Here is a 25,047-nt window from a genome sequence, read left to right on the forward strand (position 1 = left end):
TCAGTTCCTTCCAGCACTATTCAGGCATTAGTCGAGTCCATGCCACGTCGTGTTGCGGCACTGCGGCACTTCTGCGTGCTCGAGGGGGCCGTACGCAATATTAGCTAGGTGTACCAGTTTCTTAGGCTCTTCAGTGTAACATAGGCTTGTTTCTAGGTACCTACCCCTTTAAAAATGAATGTATGTATATTTAACTTTCAAATTTTGTAACAAAGTTTTCCTATTATTAAGTTTATTTAAAAAAATTTATTTCCTACATTAAAAAACATGTATTTCAGTGCAATGTTGTGTCAAAATTTGAAGCATTCGATTCAAAAACTTTCGGAGATTTGCGATTACGGACATTTGCAGTTTCTATATACATACGTTTTTCATATTAGGTGCATTGTGCTGCCACCTACTGCCAGGTACTCCATATCAGCGACCTCAGTAGTCATTAGACATTGTGAGAGAGCAGAACGGGGTACTACACGGATCTCACGTACTTCGAATGTGGTCAGGTGATTGGGCGTCACTTGTGTCATACGTCTGTACGCGAGATTTCCACACTCCTAAACATCCCTAGGTCCACTGTTTCCAATGTGACAGTGAAATGCAAACGAGAAGAGACACGAACAGCACAAAAGCGTACAGGCCAACGTCGTCTGTTGACTGACAGAGGCAGCCGACTGTTGAAGAGGTTGGTTGGTTGGTTTTGGGGAAAGAGACCAAACAGCGAGGTCATCGGTCTCATCGGATTAGGGAAGGACAGGGAAGGAAGTCGGCCGTGCCCTTTCAGAGGAACCATCCCGGTATTTGCCTGGAGCGATTTAGGGAAATCACGGAAAACCTAAATCAGGATGGCCGGACGCGGGATTGAACCGTCGTCCTCCCGAATGCGAGTCCAGTGTGCTAACCACTGCGCCACCTCGCTCGGTAGTGTTGAAGAGGGTCGTAATGTGTAATAGGCAGTCGTCTATCCAGACCATCACACAGTAATTTCAAACTGCCTCAGGATCCACTGCAAGTACTATGACAGTTCGGCGGGAGGTGAGAAAACTTGGATTTCATGCTCGAGCGGCTGCTTATAAACCACACATCACGCTGGTAAATGCCAACCAGAGCCTCGCTTGGTGTAAGGAGCGTGAACATTGGACGATTGAACAGTGTAAAAACATTGTGTGGAGTGATGAATTGGGGTACACAATGTCGCGATCCAATGGTAGGGTGTGGGTATGACGAATGCTCGGTGAACGTCACCTGCCAGCGTGTGTAGTGCCAACAGTGACTCGGAGGCGGTGGTGTTATGGCGTGGTCGTGTTTTTCATGGAGGAGGCTTGCACACCTTGTTGTTTTGTGTGGCACTATCACAGCACAAGCCTACACTGATGTTTTAAGCACATTCTTGCTTCCCATTGTTGATGAGCAATTCGGGGATGACGATTGCATCTTTCAACACGATCGAGCACCTCTTCATAATGCACGGCCTGTGGCATATATATACTGGAACGCCATTTCGTATATATGAAATAAAAGGGGAAACGTTATAAAAATGTAAATATTGTTTTTTTTTCAGAACCATTAATCTCCGAAAGTTCTTGAGTGAATGCTTTGAAATTTTGATACAACGTTGAATTCTAATACGTGTGTGTTTTTAGGTACCTAGTTATTTTATATATATAACTGTCAAGTCTTCGGAGTAGCACTCGAAAAACGAATTCACAGCATCCAGATACTGATGGCTCAAGTATGCTAATGTCCATAATTTGACTGTCTATACATGAAGTTCATGTGGGGCTTGAAGATGGCATATTGGAATGCTGAAACTGGTTGTTAAAATACTATATTCTCAGAATGTACCGCTGATTGGCGATTTTCCAAGTTACAATCATCTGTGAGCTTAGCGTATAAGGACGTGGTATTGTGCACAATATACCTTTTAATTCTAAAAGTTTTGTTTCTGACAAACCTTTGTATTATGTGCTACATTTTATCTACGAGTATGACACAATGGCATGAGCTTCCAACTCAAAATGAACACATTTCATAACAAGAAATTCTCGAAGACCAGAAGGTGACAATTATATTTGTCGAAACCTGTTGTCAGAAATGAAGAAGAATTTATGCGATCTTGGTTATAGAAAGTCTACTATCTAGTAAAACAGATCACTCCTTCTAATTTCTCAAGGTGACGAAATTCAGTCAAATGGTAACTTCCTATATGCAGCGACAGTGTGGTATGATTTTTGGTCAATGAGAGCACAAGTACCTATAAGTTTATCAATCACTGGTATTATTGATAAAGATACGGGATTTTTTCTGCTATGAAAAAGATTCTATTAATTGCTCTTGCTTTGCCGCAACTACACACGCAACTGCACGATCCTTTAGTACTCTACGAAGAATAAAACTGTTGCTGTGTTCTAGAACGAGTGAAAACAGGTTGTGTGAGCTGTACACGATAAGTGTACACAGAAAAGAAATGAGTGACAAACATGATTTCACTAACATAGTTATTGACACTCCGCCTGCTTAGCTGGGTGGTAACATGCTCGCCTCCCATGCAAGCGGGCCCAGGTTCGATTCCTGGGCGGATGGGAGATTCTTCCCGCTCGTTGATTGGATGTTGTGTTGTCCTCATCATCATTTCATCCTCATCACCGGCGCACAAGTCGCCCAATTTGGCGTCGAATGAAATAAGACTTTCCCTTGGCGGGCGAACTTCCCTGGATGGGGCCTCCAGACCAACGATGCCACACGCACATTTGATTTCCATTGACAAATTTTGGCAGCAGCCGCAGCTTCAAACGACGTCAGCTGCAACATTAAATTATGTGTAGTTTCATGTAACATGTGGTTCTTCATGGTTAGTCTTTTATTTATCAGCTCTTTTTTTAGAAAAACAATTAATCATTTTCTTATTTCAAACAGTAATTTGTAAGCTATCATTTATTACGGTTGAAACTGCTTTTTTTGATTGTGAATAGATGTAATTTTTGTAAGGAGAGTTTTCAGTGCATTAGCATTTTTAAAATTTGTTCTCCTCGTTTTCACTTTCGAGGAAGATTGAGACTCTTCATGGCTGTTTTTTTTTTTTTTTATACTCAACAGTATTCTTATTTCTGATTTTTTTCTACTTAGAGTTTTCACATTCAGTATCAATTTAAAGCTACCGGTATAGGAATAAAAATATCTTTTTCAAAGTTTTACTTCTTTCCTTCCTAATTTATTGATCGTTTTGTTGGATGTAATATGTCAGATTTATTCGTGAAAAGATATAATTTAAGATTATCAACTTCAAAAATGTGTCATATCCACAATCATTTTTATAATACAAAACGGTTTACTTTGAACGTAATCAGGAAATGGTGCTTAGTTTTCAGGTATTAAGATAATCTACCTATAACAAATACTGAGCGTATAATCATCAATTTTTTGAGACATGCATTAAATGTCAATTTTAGAGCTACGCTTCCCCCCCCCCTCCCCACCCCACAGAAACATTTCTGGAGACACCCATGATGGGTGGCCAACGTAATGCGATAGGGAGAAGCGTGAGGCGAGGTAATGCGTGTGTGTGTGTGTGTGTGTGTGTTTGTGTGTGTGTGTGTGTGTGTGTGTGTGTGTGTGTGTGTTTTCAGTACACCCAAGATAAACTGAGTTTCCTTCCGAAGTTGTTGTAGGTACACATCGGCACCATTCGTTTCGGCTTTCTTTTGTTTACGACTACGAACATTCTAAGCAAAACTAGAGAGCAAAGCGACTCTGCTACGGAGACAGACGGTAGCACTTAATGTTTAAACTATAAATTGTGGTTTTATTGTTATGATTATAAGAAACTATTTTTCAAAAAACTGAATTTCAAACACTTTTTTCGAAAAAAGTTTACTCATTCTAAGTTTTATCTGAAGTTTTCAACACTGGGGAGGTGGGATTGTGTGGTTGAAGAGGTGCGTTCTCGTACCTAAAATTTTTGAAATTAAGCACTGAACGTAGACGTACATTCCGAATAAACCTCGTCATAAAACATACTAAATTCAGAAGTCCCGTTAGTGGTAGTGATGTTTTTGACAATATCGACAATTCTCTTTAATTTCCTCCTGCTGCCTTAAGTTTTCGTTCTACTATTATTTCCGAACAAAAAACATTCAGCAGCCTAGATCGCATAAAACATTTCTTTATTTAAGACATCCGGTTTCGGCAGATTTTACTGTCACCTTCACGTCTTAAAAATCTTTTTGTTGTAACACATGTTCGTTTGTCCAGCTTAGGTAAACAAAGGTGCTACTGTGTATTGTGTATTGTATATACGTATGGACATGACATTTTGCACAAGGCCCTTTAAGTTTTTCAATATTTTAGTTATGACAAACCTTATTTAATATTACAAGTAGTATTCACTTGACAGTTTTGCGTGAAGTTTCTACGTATAACGAATATGTTTTACAACAAAAAGATTTTTAAGACCTGAAGACAACAGCAAAGTCTGTCTAAAACGGTTGTTCAAATGGTTCAAATGGCTCTGAGCACTATGGGACTCAACATCTTAGGTCATAAGTCCCCTAGAACTTAGAACTACTTAAACCTAACTAACCTAAGGACATCACACACACCCATGCCCGAGGCAGGATTCGAACCTGCGACCGTAGCAGTCTCGCGGTTCCGGACTGCAGCGCCAGAACCTCACGGCCACCGCGGCCGGCTAAAACGGTTGTCTTAGATTTTATGCGCTCTAGGATGATGAATGTTTTTTAGTAAGTAAAACAGATAGCACCTTCGGTACTCTCAAAATGAGAAAATTAGATTAAATATTGTTTCCTAGCTGATTCATCGATCGGGTCCTGAAGACAATGTGCTGCTGATCGAAAGCCGTGGGTTCCTCTACCAGCGCTGTTATTGGTTGCGTATTGGAGGGACGTGGAGTCAGCACACAGCTCTCTCGGCCGTCGTCAGCCTTATGACCTTGGAGCCTCTACTTCTCGCTCAAGTAGCTCCTCAGTTGGCCACACGAAGCTGAGTGCTCTCCGTTCCCGTATTCATACAAAGCAAAAAATCAATACGGTATCGGGTATCGCGCCCAGGACTTCCGCATGGTAGCCATCCACGCTGACTGCTCATTTATGGAGGCAGTCTCTGTTTCCAGTAAATGCTGTATGTCGTCATGACGGCAGTAGTATGCAGTCTGTACAAAAGAAGGCAGGAGTAACGCCGTCTGCATTGTGTATTTAAGGAAGGACACAGAAACCGCATTAGAACATTGTTTGTTTGTAAGAAGACCATGTTAAGCCTCGGGTACGGAGGAGAAAACTCTACCAGTATAGTGGGAGGGCCGTTGTCTGTCACGACTACAATTTACCATTCCGTTATTTTGCAGCTCGCGTTGGACGGGTTGCCACGACAGTTATGAGAATTTGGAATCGATGCTTTCCGGAGGATAACAGTCAGCATCATGCAGATTTTGAACAGCCCCACGTGACAAGCGCCCGAGAGGACATAAACATTTCTCGCTCTATTGAGTAGGGCTGTGATGGCACGACACGTATGTTGAAGCCGGAAATGGTCTTGTTTACAGAAGGACAAGTATCCACACCACGAACTGTCGGTACGGCGAACATTGTTGCCATTTCCCTTGGCGCTGCAATAGACAGAGGTGCGCCAACGAAGTTACACCAACGACAATACTGCACATGACAGTGCCACCACAACGTCTTTTCAGATCAGTCACGGTTCAGAGTGCAACATCTCAATGGATGTTTCCTTGTCTGTGGGCTCCGGGAAGAACGAATGTTGTCACGGTGCATTCGTCATTCTCATGCGCACCCATCACCCTGCGTGATGGTATAGGCTTCTGTTACATACATAACACGGCGGTCTCTGTTTCCCTTAGCTCAGAGGTCACCAAACGTTTTTCACATAGAGCCACCTAACAGACGAAATGACGAGCAGGGGCCGCATCATCATTCTGTACAATACTTGCAAGCCAGACCAAAAGCACTAGGAAAAGAGACGAAACGCAAAGTTCTGCATTCCGTATTAATCATAGGTGAGTGGCATGCAATGCACAATATGCAAGTACACCAAACATATTTATGTACAACAAAATTCTCAAAAGAGGCGGCGTTGTAAAAAGATATTTACATTTTTCATTGAAAAAAAAAGAACATTTAGTTTCTGAGTTCGTAAAAACGAAACAGGTGGCTGAGTTTTACCACAGCTGAGCCACTTCACTAAGATAAGACCACTCACAGAATTCAGAATCAATTTCTTAAAGAAAAACCTGGAACTGACTGCGACTGAGTGCACGTCCCCGAATGAAATTCACAGCGGAAACGACTGGTTTCAGTACGCAATAAATACTCAATCTTTTCCACAGAGTGTTTGCTATTGTATGATGAGGCGTATGACTTTGGAAATTTTCCAACTGATCTGACCCATAAGATGCTTCCTCAATTAAGCCATGTTTTCTTCCTCAATCAACTGCAACACCCCGAAGCTGATTCCATTGAAGATTACAGTCTTGCAAAATTATTTGCATTACCATGAAGATGTCTTCTCCTGTTCTTCTTCCATACGTGCTGCAAAACGGGCACCTACTCTTCCGTTACCTGAAAGTCTAAATTGACATCAAGAATGAACATGAGAAGTTTTTTCATACTCGAGAGGTCAACAGACTCGTCCAGCACCAGAGAATATCACAAAGAGTATGTAGGTTTCTAGCATATGTTAGCACCATGCTCCCTCCAATTTCTTCTGTTCTCCGCGCAATGGAGTTGAAGGTGACGACCCTGTCCCAATTTTGTAGGCATCGTCGCTACTTTTTTTTAATAATAGTCGTCCAGTCTCGCTACAAGAGTACGATAGGTCAGAGTAGAACGTAAACAATTCAACTTTTAAATATTTTAAGTTGCAAGTATGATAGTTGTAGTGTAGTTTTGGACTGACAGTGTCACCTCTTAAATATTTTATGTTTCATGTATGGCAGTTGTAGTTCAGCTTTGGTATGAGAACGAAAAACGGACGAACGTTAGTAAAAATTGACATTAATAAATTAAATATTACCTTTTCTTTGAAGTGTCCCAATTTTTTACTTGCAAAGGGGCGAAGGCACTGTCGCGACTTTTGACTTGCCAAAACTGGCAGCAACCCTACATAGAGCTGAAGGAGCATGGACTGACGTACTCGTACTGTTATCCAAGCTCTGATCGACTCGATGCCTAGTCCAGTCAGAGACGTTGTTGCTCCAGAGTTCACAGGTTTCCGTGCTATATTTCACGCCCTGTATACATATATCTGAATCAGCTACAACTTCAGCCTTGTATTCTTTCTACTGTGCTGTATACGCACAATACGTAAAATTTCATTATTTGACCAGCAGTGTATGACACCTAAGTGGTATGGAGTGTAACCGCTTTCTGTAACAAATCGGTCGCGATAAATGTGTACTTCGCGCAAATTAATTAACACCTACACTGGCTAAGTTGCCGGAAGATAAAAGTGTCACATAGTTCTAATACTAACGGAAAACTGTAAACACACCTAAGAATTATGTATCTGTCTCTCCACGTCAGAAAACTAACTGTATTAGTATTGGCATGTAATAGGTCTTTCGCATAGGTAACACCAAGCACTACCCTTGAGATAACCGTAACTAAGATTTTATTGCTGTGGTCTTCTGTCCGAAGAATGGTTTGCTGCTGTTCTCGGCACTAGTGTACCCTGTACAAGCTTCTTCCTCTCCGCGTAACTACGGCGACCTATATCCGTTTGAAGTTCCGTGCTGTGTTCAAGCCTTGGTCTTCTTCTACAATTTTTACCCTCCATACATCCCTCTGCTATCAAGATGTGCGTTTGCTTAGCTGAGTGCCGGCACGGTCGCTCAGCGTGTTCGGTCAGAGGGTTAGCTGCCCTCTATAATAAAAAACTGAGTTAATCGATCAACAGTGAACTTTAAAAAAACGGATGTATTACGACGTCCGCCCCGAGCAGATTCAACGAACAAAAGCGAACAAAATGATTTTTTAAAAAAAGTGGTAACGTGCTTGCCTCCCATGCAGCGGGCCCGGGTTCGATTCCCAGCCGCGTTGAAAATTTTCTGCGCTCATTTCATCCTCATCACTGGCACACAAGTCGGCCATGTGGCGTCGACTGAAACAAGACTTTTGCACTCGGCGGCCTAACTTCCCCGGATGTGGCCTCCCGGCCAACAATACCTCACGCTCATTTCATTTCATTTTGTTACCAAACTAACTATTCTGTGATGCTACTGGACGTTTACCATCAACTGACCCTTCCTTTTAGTCGTGTTGTGCAGTAAGTTTCTTTTTTCTCCAATTCCATTTACTACCTCCTCGTTTGTTTTTCGACATTTCCATCTATTCTTCAGTATTATTCCATATACCCACATTTCAAAAGTTTCTATCCCTTTCAGTATGAACTGTACACATATCGTCCACGTTTCACTTCTGTTCAAGCCTACACTTAAGGCAAATACTTAAAAAAAATTCTCTAACACCTAAATTTATATTCCTTGTTAACAAATTTCTCTTTGAGGATTGAATAACACTTAGCCGGTTTCCTGTTCTACTGATTTTTATTTGTATGAACTCGTTTTCGGCTTATTAGGCCATCTTCAGATAACTACCGGCTATTTTTTACAAGGAGCTTGTGTCCTTACGAACCAAACATTCTGGACTAAGATAGAAAGCTCTTACATACGATCTTTAGTTGTGGTATTGTCTTTGGAATTGTGAAACGGGTCTTTTGACTTTTTGTTCTGTAAAACTATTCTTTAACATAATAAATCACGTTTATGGTTTGTCAATACCATGTCACATAGTTCTAATATCAACGGAACACGGTAAACACACCTAAGAATTATGTATCTGCCTCTCCACGTCAGATAACTAACTGTTTTAGTATTGTCATGTAATAGGTCTTTCAATGGCTGGTTCAAATGGCTCTGAGCACTATGGGACTCAACTGCTGTGGTCATAAGTCCCCTAGAACTTAGAACTACTTAAACCTAACTAACCTAAGGACAGCAAACAACACCCAGCCATCACGAGGTAGAGAAAATCCCTGACCCCGCCGGGAATCGAACCCGGGAACCCGGGCGTGGGAAGCGAGAACGCTACCGCACGACCACGAGATGCGGGCATAGGTCTTTCATTTTATAGTTTGTCAATACCATGTATGACAAACCATAAAATATGATTTATTACACTCCTGGAAATGGAAAAAAGAACACATTGACACCGGTGTGTCAGACCCACCATACTTGCTCCGGACACTGCGAGAGGGCGAGAGGACCATTCGCAACCGTCTCCATGAAGCTGGGCTACGGTCCCGCACACCGTTAGGCCGTCTTCCGCTCACGCCCCAACATCGTGCAGCCCGCCTCCAGTGGTGTCGCGACAGGCGTGAATGGAGGGACGAATGGAGACGTGTCGTCTTCAGCGATGAGAGTCGCTTCTGCCTTGGTGCCAAGGATGGTCGTATGCGTGTTTGGCGCCGTGCAGGTGGGCGCCACAATCAGGACTGCATACGACCGAGGCACACAGGGCCAACACCCGGCATCATGGTGTGGGGAGCGATCTCCTACACTGGCCGTACACCACTGGTGATCGTCGAGGGGACACTGAATAGTGCACGGTACATCCAAACCGTCATCGAACCCATCGTTCTACCATTCCTAGACCGGCAAGGGAACTTGCTGTTCCAACAGGACAATGCACGTCCGCATGTATCCCGTGCCACCCAACGTGCTCTAGAAGGTGTAAGTCAACTACCCTGGCCAGCAAGATCTCCGGATCTGTCCCCCATTGAGCATGTTTGGGACTGGATGAAGCGTCGTCTCACGCGGTCTGCACGTCCAGCACGAACGCTGGTCCAACTGAGGCGCCAGGTGGAAATGGCATGGCAAGCCGTTCCACAGGACTACATCCAGCATCTCTACGATCGTCTCCATGGGAGAATAGCAGCCTGCATTGCTGCGAAAGGTGGATATGCACTCTACTAGTGCCGACATTGTGCATGCTCTGTTGCCTGTGTCTATGTGCCTGTGGTTCTGTCAGTGTGATCATGTGATGTATCTGACCCCAGGAATGTGTCAATAAAGTTTCCCCTTCCTGGGACAATGAATTCACGGTGTTCTTATTTCAATTTCCAGGAGTGTATATTAATGAAAAGTTTTACAGAACAAAAAGTCAAAAGACCCGTTTCACAATTCCAAAGATCGTATGTAAGAACTTTGTAACTTAGTCCAGAATGTTTGGTTCGTAAGAACACAAGCTCCTTGTAAACAATAGCCAGTAGTTATCTGGCCTAATAAGCCGAAAACTAGTTCATACAAATAAAAATCAGTAGAACAAAAAGCCGCCTAAGTGTTATTCAACCCTCAATGTGGAATTGTTCTATCAAGAAGTTCTATCAAGAAGCTACGGAAGAATCCATAAATAAAATATCTCTTTTTCAGCAACGCTGTCCTTGTTATTTCTAATCTATATTTTACATGCCTTTTACTTTAGCCATCGTCAGCTATTTTTTCCCATATCGCGAAATTCATTAACCGCGCTAAGTCTCTCGTTAATAACATGCCGATGTATAAACATGGCTTCCGGGTTCTACGGCTCCAAGAAAACTACCGAGTTATTCACCCTCTCCTGCTTTTCTTTCTCCTTTATTCTTTCTGTATTCTTTTTGTGTAGCGAACGGTGTCCATATTTCTCAGATTTTTATTATGACCTTGTTGTGGCATGACTGTCGTCCAGTAGCACTTCACCTCAATACGACTGCACCACTGTAGTGTCTAGACAATTATACAAATAAATAATCCAAGTAAAATAACAATCAAACAGGAAGTAGAACTCTGGTATAGTTGAACACAATTAGTACTTCCTCGACCAGGCAGCTTCCAATAACTAACACCGCAGCTTGACATGCAATACAAGTGTGATAGTTCGATTTACGTCTGTATCTTCTAAGTTATGTCTGAGATGACTTCCTAGATATTCATTGTGGTAGCACTCTCCGATGGCTGCCGTAGACGATCAGGGTGCGATTTGTGCTTTTACCAGTCGGGGGGGGGGGGGGGGGGGAGATGTCTTAGGGGGTTAGTATAATTACATATGTTACTAGCTTGGACCGCGGCGTTACCCGTGGTTAAACAGTTATTTATAAATAGATGTTAATGCCGAAACTCATTATGCACGCGTGTGCACTATCAGAAAAGCCATCCCTTGTTATATCTTTAAAAGTTCATTATAGGTAAAGCTTATTTACAAAATCATCTACATACAGGTATACGACGGGAATTCAAAAAGTAAAGGCACATTTGTGAAAAGCTGTACTTATTCTGATGATAGAAAACAGAAACATGCGTTATTTTTCTACGTAACCTCCCTGGACTTCATGTAGTTTTCTCGACGTTTTAAGAGGTTTTTTTTTATTTCATCAGAAAATACATTTTTCCGTTGCATCTGTAACCAATTTTGCACTGCGGCAATGGCGTCTTCATCACTTTCAAATATTCCGTTAAGGCTCCAAACATGTGAAAATCACTTGGAGCCAGGTCTGTAGAGTATGGTGGATGTTCCAGCACCTCGAATCTCAACTTCTTTTTGCGTCGGCTGTCCGTTTGGCAGAATGTGGGCGAGCGTTATCTTGCTGCAGGATGACACCTCTTCACAGTTTTCCACGACGTTTGGATCTGACTGCAGGTTTTAGTTTCGTACGCAACACATCACATCCACCATACAATACAGACCTGGCTGTAAAGCCTCGTTTACGCTGGGGCGACGTCTTGCAACATTGTGGCATGCTACGGAAATGTGGCGTGCGTCGTCTTGTAGCATGCTACAAAAGGCAACATCTTGCGGCGTATGTTGCATGCGGCAGGTTAATTTATACCAAAGCAACAGAATTTGTGCCACACGTGTGTCGGTCTTGCAGTATAAATGATGATGAAATATCGCAGCGGCGGCCTACTTGGTACTTGCACATGCAGCTAACAACGGAAATGAAAACCAAAGGGAAAGAAAACGATGGTGGAAGAGAAGAGTATTTAAAGAAGGTCCACGAAATAGTATCCTAGGAACTAGAAGCACACGATGGTGCGTTATTTAGTAATGTGTGCTTTCGTCCCAGGCGCGTTAGTCCGCCTCATACCGTGGCCAAAAGGTGACCTAACGGTAAATGTTCGCACAGGCACCGGGCCGGTCACAACAACCCTGTGTCAGGGCCCGGGGTGGGAATTTCAGCCCCCAGATCACCCAACTTTGCGGCACGACTGCTCCGGTATGACTGCCACACTACTTCCCTCGCAAGCTCGCAAGTAAACGGATGACGCACCTTAGACGAAAGCAACAATGACAACATGAGAATGGTGCTTTAGTTCTAAAGGTTTTGAAATGCTTAACTACCACATAACACTTTTTCAAAATTAATGCCGGCCGCGGTGGTCTCGTGGTTCTAGGCGCGCAGTCCGGAACCGCGCGACTGCTACGGTCGCAGGTTCGAATCCTGCCTCGGGCATGGATGTGTGTGATGTCCTTAGGTTAGTTAGGTTTAAGTAGTTCTAAGTTCTAGGGGACTGATGACCACAGCTGTTAAGTCCCATAGTGCTCAGAGCCATTTGAACCATTTTTCAAAATTAATAAGCAAACATATTAATAGTAAGACTGTATTAAAAACTTTCAGTGTTCGGCTCCACAAATTTAAATTACATGAGTTTTACTCCAGTGCGTGGGAAATAAACATCCCAGGTTGGGATGCATAAACTAAAGCCAGAGGAGGGGATGGTCTGATGCAGAGGGGGGGAAATCCCCCCCATCCCCCCTGCAAATCGCACACTGCGTAGACCGTAGCTGGCCTCTTGGCGTCAACTGCAACCGTGGGCTGGTCGCACCGTGAACCCACGGTGAACTCGCTGTGGACTGAGCGTGGACTCTGCAGCGCTGGTTATATGATCACGCGGATGAGTACAGTCAGTCCTTGTGATTGGCTCCCGCTGGCCGGGATGACGAGCTACTTGCTCATTGGCCCTCTGCGTAACGTGATGTCATGCCACGGGTGACTGGCATCTATGGAAGGTGTGGCAATGTAGTACCGTCGGCTGCGGTACCCTCTCGGAGCGGACGTAGTTATCAGCCTTGCCGAACGGCCGCGCCAGCCGTAAAAAGTGGTGTCTTCCGGCGGGCGTAGGAGGGTGTAACAACTCTGATGAATTACTGCAACCTAGAGAGAATGTAATAAAAACTAGATAAAAAAAGACTGTTCTTAAAAGACATCGTATTCATTGACTGTATTACAATTTACTACTATTACAACTATCGGAAATATGGACCTTTTGGTCATTTTCAAGCGGCTACAGCTGCTATCAATAACACACCGATGTTAGACATACCACTTACAGAAATACAAAAAATGGCTCTGAGCACTATGGGACTTAACTTCTGAGGTAATCAGTCCCCTAGAACTACTTAAACGTAACTAACCTAAGGACATCACACACATCCATGCCCGAGGCAGGATTCGAACCTGCGACCGTAGCAGTCGCGCGGTTCCAGACTGTAGCGCCTAGAACCGCTCGGCCACCCCGGCCGGCTTTACAGAAATACACTTATCGCAGTGCAGCCATGAAAAATATAAGTTAAAATAAACGTCAATTTCTCTACTCTTACTTTAAGATTAGCATCCAAGAGTATACTGGTCTACATTGGCAATGGTTTTGTATAAGGATGCCTGCTTGCGTCTTAAATATAGTCCTAGAAACTCCGTCAGAACAGGTCTCGGAAGGCTCAATGGTACCCACCGACCATCATCTTCAGCCGATACGCGTCACTGGGTGCGTATATGAGAGGCATGTGGTCAACGCAACGCTTTCCCGGCCATTGTGTTTTCGTGACCGGAGCCGCTACTTCTCAGTCAAGTAGCTCCTCATTCGACCTCACAAGGGCTGAGTGCATCCCGCTTCCCAACAGTGCTCGGAAGGCCCGGACGGTCACCCATCCAAGTGCTAGCCCTGCCCGACACCGCTTAACTTCAGTGACTTGACTGGCACCAGTGTTACTACTGCGGCAAGGCCGTTGGCAAATATAGTTCAAATGGCTCTGAGCACTATGGGACTTAACATCTGAGGTCATCAGTCCCCTAGAACTTAGAACTACTTAAACCTAACTAACCTAAGGACTTCACACACATCCATGCCCGAGGCAGGATTCGAATCTGCGACCGTAGCGGTCGCGCGGTTCCAGACTGTAGCGCCTAGAACCGCTCGGCCACTTCAGCCGGCGGCAAATATAGTCTTTGGCTAACGTGTAAATGCGTTAGAGCTGGTTCCCACCTGTTTTGAACAATTAAGTTTTCGTTACTGACATGTGCTGTAAGCACGAATTCAGTTTCGTGTGTTTTTCTTCTGCCACATATTGATAAATTTAGTTTATCTGTGCGTTTAATGATATGTTCTCATAACATCAAGATGAATTTTATACTTTATATAGACGGTGTATGTTTTTTTTGTTAATGCTTTTGACTACTATGTTTTCAGCACGTGAGTAATTTTCGGTTTAAGTCATATTTTTCATCGTCGTACTGTGAAATGTGTGTGTATTTCTGCAGTGGTATGCTAAAGTTCAATGTATATATTAATTGCAGCTCTAACCAACTGGAAATGATCAAGACGTAAACATTGTAGTATAATGTTAATTAATATTGTGTTTATACTGGTTGCTGGTGAGGAGGAAAGTTAGTTATTAGTATTTTATTAATGATCTCATTCATAAGCAGCCGTATCACAGTCATCACAGTCGCTCAAGAAAGTTATAATTAAGCTTTACTTGTTTAATCAGAATCGGACGATGACTCTCCTTGTCCGCAGTCTCGATGATTCGAGGCGATCTGCAATCCTGTGTAAATAAAATGTATTGGTTTTCTTGCGTTGCGTAGTTAGTCGGGAAACCTCAGATCAAGCAGAAAGTTTGCTTTGATAGAGTTTCATTATCCGATGAAATAATGGAGCTCTTGGATCTAACAATTGCAGGTTCGTTTCCAATTCATCGGAAGGTCCCTTCTGATTACCAACGAAACGACACCTCCGTGCAAATTTCAAGTTAGAGAATACATATATAATGAAATTCCTTACACACCTTTGATGTAAACGCTCAGTATATATTTTCTTGAGTAACATACAATACATTTTCAATCTCTTTCTTCCAGTAATCTCGATAGCAAAATTACACTTATTCAATGGGCTATTCGGCAAGGAGAAGATCCTAGAAGTCCTCTCAACACACCAGAGAGAGTATTACAAAGAGTAATTATGCACTCATGGAATAGTAATAGTACTGTACTACTTTGCGCATCGATTCTGCGAGTATATAGATGGTCAAGTAGGAAACGTAACTCACTCATAGAATTGTGCAGGGATAATTAGTAGAATATAAAGAGATATTACAGTAGTAGTGGATACTGTAATAAATGCATAGTCAGTGGCGACTATGAAGTCTTTTAAAAAGTTCTACGTGATTGTGAGCCCACAACAAATACAGTTGTAAAAGAGGATAAGCTGCCAGCGCACAACACGGAGTGACGACTCTTAGGCCTGTTTGGATTAGGACCAGCTCCATAGCGCTCTCGCCGTCTACAGCTAAGCAGGCTAAGCAGCTCAGACGACAGCGCGACCAGTCCTAAGTAGTTAGACGATGCGACGGGTTGAAAAGGCGGAAGCAGTACAGAAGAAAAGAATCCTACGAAAACAGTCGAAACGTGAACGAACAAGAATACGGAATGACCAACTTCTTTTCGGCGGCATCGCAATACCATACTAGAAAGCGGTGAAGAATTTGGTTGTAATTTTGGATGGCCACCTCAAAAGTGCAGAAAATATTGTTGTTACGTGCAGGTAAACTTGATCTTGCCAATGTGTCTTTCAGAGATTTCGAAATATATTTCGACAGGATGCGAAACGCACACTTGCGCGTTCACTCGTTCCGCCGAACCTACACTACTGCGAGGTGCTCCAACACGGCAAGTGCGACTTGAACCGGGTGGTCGTGGGTAGATGGTGCCTGACAATGGAGCAGGCGCTATACCTCCACGTATGCTAACAGCGGTTAGCTGATGGTCTGAAGATGGTCTAAAACGGACCGAAACCTGTAACTTTACATTAAAAAAAGTTTATTGCGGTTGTGACAGATCATATTCATTTTTAAGTAATAAATAAACCGCTGTACTCCAGAGAGACATGTTATCAAAAATTAACAAAATATCTCTATCCAAGTTCTATGCTGACTGCTGTGTATGAAAATTCTTCAGTGTCTGATAATCAATTTCAGTTTTTATGTTTGCAGGTTCGGCATTCTACAGCGTGATAAGGAAAAGATTATAGCATCCGTAGAGCAGGAAGGACGACTGTGATAAGCTTAGGATCATATCAGAATCAGTCATTAGATGCTTTCTCTAAAGCGCTCGAGAGCGGCGCAGAACTTCTATACATCGTTAAAATAATAAATCAAACTCTTCTCTCTTAAAAGCACTCCGTCTTCAGGCCACGAGTGGCCTACCGGGACCATCCGACCGCCGTGTCATCCTCTGTGGAGGATGCGGATAGGAGGGGCGTGGGGTCAGCACACCGCTCTCCCGGTCGTTATGATGGTATTCTTGACCGAAGCCGCTACTATCCGGTCGAGTAGCTCCTCAATTGGCATCACGAGGCTGAGTGCACCCCGAAAAACGGCAACAGCGCATGGCGGCCTGGATGGTCACCAATCCAAGTGCCGACCACGCCAGACAGCGCTTAACGCCGGTGATGTCATGGGAACCGGTGTAACCACTGCAGCAAGGCCGTTGCCCTTCTCTCTCTTAAAGTTGTCTTCGAATGTCTAAGTAATTCACTTATATTTTGTCGTACGACCTGAAAACACCTCTTCAGGCTCTCGCATAAACTAAAAATTTGTAACATATTTTTCAGATAAAGTTAATATTAGTCTGTTCGCAAATCTAGCATTAACTCCCCAGCTTCAAATAATTTATTTTGTCTTGTAAGTTTTGCACATCTGAATGAGTAAGTCCATCTGATAAAAACTGCAGTCAGCTCAAAACCATATGTTACGTTAAAAAATAAACAATGTAAGATCTCATGGCGGTTGCTCCGAGAGACTATGGCCCTCGGCGCATTAAGGTTTGTGACCAAATATTCGACAGCGCGGTCTATCTTCAAAGGCGTCACACATTCTCCCCCTGATCAACAATTACACGAAAAGACAAATACACCATTTTTAACACTGAAAATAGCTTGTAAAACGGCTTGTAAGGTCATTGAGTAGGCGATCACAGGTAGCGAGATTCGCCGACAATTTAGTGACACTACAGCGTTTAGAATGTAGGACAAGAGGTACCGGTCGATTTGAAGCTGTGGGGGCGGGTCCTGGGGCGTGCTTCAGTAGCTCAGTCGGTAGAACACTTGTCGCCAAAAGACATCTCTCCCAGGCTCGAATTCCGGTCCACCAGACAGTTTTAATGACCCAAGAGAATCAGATGAGCACACTATGCGCTGGAGAAAAAAAACTCATTCTGAAAGTAAATAAAGTGCCTCCGTCTTCTCCAAGTTGTAGTTTTTTCTCTTTTTGAGTTCCAGCTAATTATATCACTTCCTTTTCCCAGACCTTCATTACTTGTTTCTTTTTATCACGTTCCTCTTTCTCTCTCTTCTCTTCAGTCAACTGCTACCACCACCCTCAGTTTAAATGTACCTGACTATAAATGTCGTTATTGTCATAACTTTCCTGAACTGATATAAACTGTGCCTGTAATCTATGCTTGTTGTCGTAGCATTCATGAACCAATATAAACTCTGCGGTTTTTCTACTATAATTACGACTGTTTCCCATTGTTTATGCGTAGTTCAAAAAATGGTTCAAATGGCTCTGAGCAGTATGGGACTTAACATCTGAGGCCATCAGTCCCCTGGATCTTAGAACTACTTAAACCTAGCTAACCTACGGACATCACACACATCCATGCCCGAGGCAGGATTCGAACCTGCAACCGTAGCGGTCGCGCGGTTCCAAACTGAAGCGCCTAGAACCACTCGGCCACACCGGCCGGCTATGCGTAGTTATTTCTGTGTTGTACCTATATTAAACGTAAAACCTTTTCTCATGTGTCATCATAAAAATAATATAAAATATTTGAAGTGTTTGCTTTTGTATAAGAGAAGGCCTGACAGAATTAATCTTGCCAGGACAAATATATCAATGAATCGTAATTGACGCCATGTCACGGAATTGTGATCTATTTTATCACGATAAGTAAACGATCACCGCCTGGATGTCCGCCCCGGTAGCTGAGTGGTCAGCGTGACAGACTGTCAATCCTAAGGGCCCGGGTTCTTTTCCCGGCTGGGTCGGAGATTTTCTCCGCTCAGGGACTGGGTGTTGTGTTGTCCTAATCATCATCATTTCATCCCCATCGACGCGCAGGTCGCCGAAGTGGCGTCAAATCGAAAGACCTGCACCTGGCGAACGGTCTACCCGACGGGAGGCCCTAGCCACACGACATTTCCATTTATTTACCGCCTGGATTGCATCTTTTATTGCCGACTACTGGTTTCAATCTGCGCTGCAGATAATCTTCAGGTCTGATGTCACAAAGAGCAAATTGTTAACTGACGTTGACGGTGATTCTTCATTCACTCAATCAATAAATAACAAAACTACAGAAATGAGTGGCGAAATCAGATGCCTACCTTTCTGAAAAGAGTGACAATGTTTTACTGCGATATAACAAACCACAATTGACTTCAGATAAAGCGTCAAATGAGAATTTAATGCGCAGAGGGAAGAGCAGAACATGGAACGATAACGATAGAAGGTAGACTATCTGATCAAAAGTACCAAGAGATCCTTATGTCATCAAGACACTTCTTCAGTTACAGGCCACATGTCCTGTGGATACACGTTACGTGTCTTTAACGCAGTGGTTTCCATTGCCTTCAGCATCCTCATGCCGTTGATCATTGCTGATTGTTCCGCCTTTAGGGGCAGTTTCCCATCCCTAGGACGAGAGAGTGCCCTAAATCTCTATCCGCTCCTCCGCTCTCTTTGACAAGGCCTTTGGCAGAACGAGGGGTAACTTCTTATGCTGGAATTCTTCGGCCGCCAATACTGATTATTAATCAAAATTTAAGCAGCAGTGGGATTCGAACCCGGGACCGAATACGTTTTTGATTATGAATCAAAGACGCTACCCCCCTTTTTTTCGATTTGGTTCGTTGCGTTTGGTCTGGGCGAATGTCACAAGACATCCGTTCAAGTTGATCGTTGAGTCTTTGACTCAGTTTTTTTATTACAGAGAGCACGCAGCCCTCTGACCGAGCACGCTGAACTACCGTGCCGGCTCCCTAGACCACGGATGCTTACAAACAAGGTAGAACGAATCAGGTTACCTTCCATTCGGAAAGCGGATGCACTCAGCGACTGTATGTGACTTATTTTAGAGAGTCCAGCAATCAGTCGTCCTTTTTAGATTTTATTATGCAAATCCAGATTTCGGCTAGTAGCTAGCCATTCTCAATGCGCTATTTTTTATTCTCAATGCATGTAGTCCCAGTTGTTCGGGCGTCAGTCACAGATCTTCGAATACAACAGCGCCTTACATGCATTGAGAATAAAAAATGGCGTATTGAGAATGGCTAGCTACTAGCCCAAATCTGGATTTGCATAATAAAATTTATAAAGGATGACTGATTGCTGCACTCTGTAATTTATAAGGTAGAACACATTTATTAATAAGCACTTAAAAGAAACTCATTTCTGGAGTAAGCTAATTACAAGAACTGTAGTAGTTCATGGTAATTATTGAATTTACGCAAGTTCGTAAATGGTCACGTGGCACTAATAACGGATAAAGTCAGTGTCGGAGTTGACTCTGTAGTAGGACAGTTACTGTTATAACATTCCTACAGTCTATTTGGTTTTTTAGTGGAGACAGAAGCGAGAAACAGATGCTGCTGATGAACCGGGAGCTTGATAGGTGTAATTGCAGCGTTAGTTGCTAACAGGAGATCTGAATGTAGAAATATGTACAGATAATGGAGATTAACAAATCAGTCAGTCTGCAATACAATAACTATTCAGCAGGTCACGAGCCCTGGCCACCAGCAAATATTCTGTTCACTAGCTATCAATGACTTTTTAAAAATTACAATACTGAATTGAAAAATAAAAATAAAATAAAAATCATAGCTTTTGGTATATCACTATAGATAAGAAAGTTCCTTATGTTAACCATGCAGAAAAATACTCCCCTCTTTGTGTGCTCTCATTTGCCAAAATCTCGTATCAATATCTCGAATTGTTTAGGAATATGAAGTATGTTTTAAGTATTTCATTCTCACGTATGTGCAGTCGGAAGTGCATGTGCTATACAAATTCCATTTTCTTGAAATTGGAAACGGTTGGAAACCTCTTCCCAACTCTAAGGAAAAAATCGGTATGTTACCTAACTTTCATTCGCAACAACAGTTGATGTAATATGCACCAAACGCAAAATCATAGCGATCCATATTTTTTACTGCAAACTTTTTCAAATTGCACGCGCAGCGTCTTACTTAAATCAAAGTTTCGCAATACGTATGCCCATTACCGAAATTTTGGGCATTTTACCATGAAGATGACATATTTGAACAGTTCTCGGGTATCCGACCGGGTAGCGTAGTAATTTCTCCACAATATTTCGGCAGACGTACACGCTGCCATCTTCAGGTGGTTCCTGACGAATGCTGTGCTGTTCTTCTCGGTGCCCTATATATACTAGCCGTTACCCCCACCACCGTTCCTCTCCTGGTATCTTCGGTGTGGTCGGCGCGGCGGCTACTGGAGGTGGTGGGGGAAGCGGCGCCTGGGTCTGAACTGGGGTCTGCAGTCTCCCTGCTGCCGCCGTCGGGGGTGGTTCTCGATCTCTGGGACCGCATCTTTCTCTCCAGGCTGAGTGCAGGGTTCCAAGCCTGACTAAGTTGAAGGCCGCTGTCTTTATTAATTAGATTGCCCTGTAGTAGGATTTCGTTGGCCTCTTTAGTAACGCAGTCCCAGAAGTAGGAGGACTGACAGAGTATTTTTGTTTTTTCATAGTCCATAGTATGGCCAGTCTTTATACAATGGTCAGTCATGGCTGATTTTGTGGCCTGGCGTAATTCGGTATGGCGCTTGTGTTCGCGGCACTAATTCAGCCGTGGCTGATCATAGTATAAAGACTGGCCCTACTGTGGACTATGAAAAAATAAAAATACTCTGTCAATCCTGCTACTTCTGGGACTGCGTTACTGAAGAGCCCATCGAAATCCGACTACAGGGCTAACGGCTAGTATATGTATATATGGCGCCGAGAGGAAGAGCACAGCATTAGTCAGGAACCACCTGAAGATGGCAACGTGTATGTCTGCTGAAATATTGTGGAGATATTACGACGCTACCCGATCGGATACCTCAGAACTGTTCAAATTGGAAATACGCCGGGAAAACTTCAGATCGCATATCAAGCTGACATATGAAACTATAAGTAAGGCCGGCCGCTGTGGCCGAGCGGTTCTAGGCGCTTTGGTCTGGAACCACGCAACCACTACGGTCGCAAGTTCGAATCCATGGATGTGTGTGATGTCCTTAGGTTAGTTAGATCTAAGTAGTACTAAGTTCTAGGGGACTGATGACCTCAGATGATAAGTCCCATAGTGCTCAGAGCCATTTGAATCATTTTTGAACTATAAGTGAAAATCTTTTTTTTTACGATTAGTACTGTAAAATCGTTTGGGAAAGATTGCAGGGTGTGCGCTTCGATTCTGTCCGTGCAGCACACAGTCAATCGGCCCGCCGAAGGCGGGCAATGAATGTCTTGCTCGTTCCAGCTCGCCAGCAGCCGCGAGACAGCGTCACTCAGCGGCGCCACCTGGCTGCCACTGTATGCTGACTCATTAGATAACAAGGGGTTATTTATCGCGGTGGGTCCAGCCGCCTCGGGCTGGCCCCCCTGCACGGGTAGCTCACTTTCTTTCTACGCGTCCTAAGGATCTACACTACTGGCCATTAAAATTGCTACACCACGAAGAAATGCAGATGATAAACGGGTATTCATTGGACAAATATATTATGCTAGAACTCACATATGATTACATTTTTACGCAGTTTGGGTGCATAGATCCTGAGAAATCAGTACCCAGAAAACCACCTCTTGCCCTAATAACGGCCTTGATACGCCTGGGCATCGAGTCAAACAGAGCCTGGATGGCGTGTACAGGTAAAGCTGACCATGCAGCTTCAACACGATACCACAGTTCATCAAGAGTAGTGACTGGCGTATTGTGACGAGCTAGTTGCTCGGCCACCATTGACCAGACGTTTTCAATTGGTGAGAGATCTGGAGAATGTGCTGGCCAGTGCAGCAGTCGAACATTTTCTGTATCCAGAAAGGCCCGTACAGGACCTGCAACATGCGGTCGTGCATTATCCTGCTGAAATGTAGGGTTTCGCAGGGATCGAATGAAGGGTAGAGCCACGGGTCGCAACACATCTGTAATGTAACGTCCACTGTTCAAAGTGCCGTCAATGCGAACAAGAGGTGACAGAGACGTGTAATCAATGGCACCCCATACCATCACGCCGGGTCATACGCCATCATGGCGATGACGAATACACGCTTCCAATTTGCGTTCACCGCGATGTCGCCAAACACGGATGCGACCATGGTGATGCTGTAAACAGAACCTGGATTCGTCCGGAAAATGACGTTTTGCCATTCGTGCACCCAGGTTCGTCGTTCAGTATACCATCGCAGGCGCTCATGTCTGTGATGCAGCGTCAAGGGTAACCGCAGCCATGATGTCCGAACTGATTGACCGTGCTGCTGCAAACGTCGTCGAACTGTTCGTGCAGATGGTTGTTGTCTTGCAAACGGCCCCATCTGTTGAATCAGGGATCTAGACGTGGCTGCACGATCCGTTACAGCCATGCGAATAAGATGCCTGTCATCTCGACTGCTAGTGATACGAGGCCCTTTGGATCCAGGACGGCGTTCCGTATTGCCCTCCTTAACCCACCGATTCCATATTCTGCTTACAGCCATTGTATCTCGAGCAACACGAGCAGCAATGTCGCGATACGATAAACCGACCTTTATCAAAGTCGGAAACGTGATGGTACGCGTTTCTCCTCCTTACACGAGGCATCACAACAACGTTTCACCAGGCAACGCCGGTCAACTGCTGTTTGTGTATGAGAAGTCGGTTGGAAACTTTCCTCGTGTCAGCACGTTGTAGGTGTCCCCACCGGCACCAACTTTGTGTGAATGCTCCGAAAAGCTAATCATTTGCATATCACAGCATCTTCTTCCTGTCGGTTAAATTTCGCGTCTGTAGCACGTCATCTTCGTGGTGTACCAATTTTAATGGCCAGTAGTGTACTTACGTCCCCGAACTGAGACTAGATGTTTTTTATTCCACATTGGTACAGTAAGAGTCTCTTGTGACAAAGAGCCCCTGTTGACTGTGTGTGCAGGCTTCATCGTGGTGGCGGCCTGCGTGATGACGTTCGAGGCGCGGGACAGCGCGGCCAAGGTGGTTCCGGCGCGGCTCAAGGTGACGGGGTCGGCGCGTGCGGGCGGGCAGTCGCCGCAGCCGGGCGCGCATGCGCACCAGGCGGCGCTGGCCGCCGGCAAGCAGGGCAGCTACCGGTCCGACGCGGGCAGCGCGCGCCGCAGCGCCAGCTGCCAGACCCGCTGGGACAACCACCTCGGCCTCTTCCGCGCCATGCAGCTCAGCAACGGCGCCGTCGACTCCGGCACGGCGGTGAGCCGCCCCACTCCTCTTGTACCGCTACCGTCCCTCAGCCTGACTACTGCTTAGGCCGGTATTACACTATCAAATTTCTTTGTCAAAGATTTGATCAAAGATGTGATCCAATATTCCGTCCAATATATTTGACAAAGATCTTTGACGTAGCGCTACAAGGGGTATTACACTGTCATCAAGTTTTTCGTCAAAGTTCAAGATGGCTGACAACAACTTGTTATTAACCGCAGCAGTTCTACGTACTCCAATTGCATTGTGTGCACATGCGGAAAAGAAGTGGGGGGAAAAAATGGAACCATACATACGAGGTTGACAGTCTTAAAAGTCCTGGGATTACAACTTGATAATAAAGTCAGTTGGGAGGAGCACACCACAGAACTGCAGAAACGCCTTAACAAATCTGTATTTGCAATTCGAGTGTTAGCAGACATAGGCAACATAAAAATGAAAAAGCTTGCATACTTTCATTCCATAATGTCATATGGGATAATATTTTGGGGTAAATCTTGAAGTCAAACAAAAGTTTTCAAGGTCCAAAAGCGTGTAATACGTATTATTTGTGGAGTAAATTCACGGACCTCCTGCAGAAACCCCTTCAAAGAACTGGGTATACTAACTACTGCCTCTCAGTATATTTACTTCTTAATAAAATTTGTCGTAAATAATATATCTCTTTTTCCAACAAACAACTCAGTTCATACATACAATACCAGGAACAAAAATGATCTGCACAAGGACTTAAAAGCACTTACTTTAGTTCAAAAAGAGGTCCACTACTCAGGAACACTCATCTTCAATAATTTGCCAGAAAACATAAAAAATTTAGTTAGGAATGAAGATCAGTTTATCAGTTTAAAAGGAGCCTGAAAGACTTACTACTGGCCAACTCCTTCTACTCCATTGGCAAAATTTTTAATAGAAACAAATGATGTATTGTATTTATTCATACTATTAGTATTTTTATTTCAGCTTAAAAAAATCGACATGTTCCACATCCACGAGGATCTCCTCAGCATGGATCTATGGAACGAAAAACTAATCTAATCTGGGTGAAGCCATGGGTTTTACGACGACACGATAAAAGCATTCAACAAAACTTGTTACGTGAGCTTACAGTGGAAGACGTCAAGTCGTACATCAATTACTTAAGAATGGATGAGCATACATGTCTGTATGTGCTCAATGAAGTGTATCCTCATATCACAAAGCACAATTTTCACTTAAGAACTGCTACA

The 25,047-nt window shown here is 43.8% G+C and overlaps 1 protein-coding gene across 1 annotated transcript in view; it reads left to right on the plus strand.

Moving 5' to 3' along the window:
• The window catches only part of LOC126474771 (uncharacterized), a 790,273-nt gene that overhangs the window by 700,496 nt on the left and 64,730 nt on the right, over nt 1–25,047 (plus strand). Inside the window, exon 3 of the mRNA XM_050102246.1 lies at nt 23,520–23,750. Within this exon, the coding sequence (XP_049958203.1) occupies nt 23,520–23,750 (231 nt within the window). The remainder of the gene's footprint in view (nt 1–23,519; nt 23,751–25,047) is intronic.

The sequence above is a fragment of the Schistocerca serialis genome, chromosome 4, assembly GCF_023864345.2.
Source record: "Schistocerca serialis cubense isolate TAMUIC-IGC-003099 chromosome 4, iqSchSeri2.2, whole genome shotgun sequence".
Lineage (NCBI taxonomy): Eukaryota > Metazoa > Arthropoda > Insecta > Orthoptera > Acrididae > Schistocerca > Schistocerca serialis.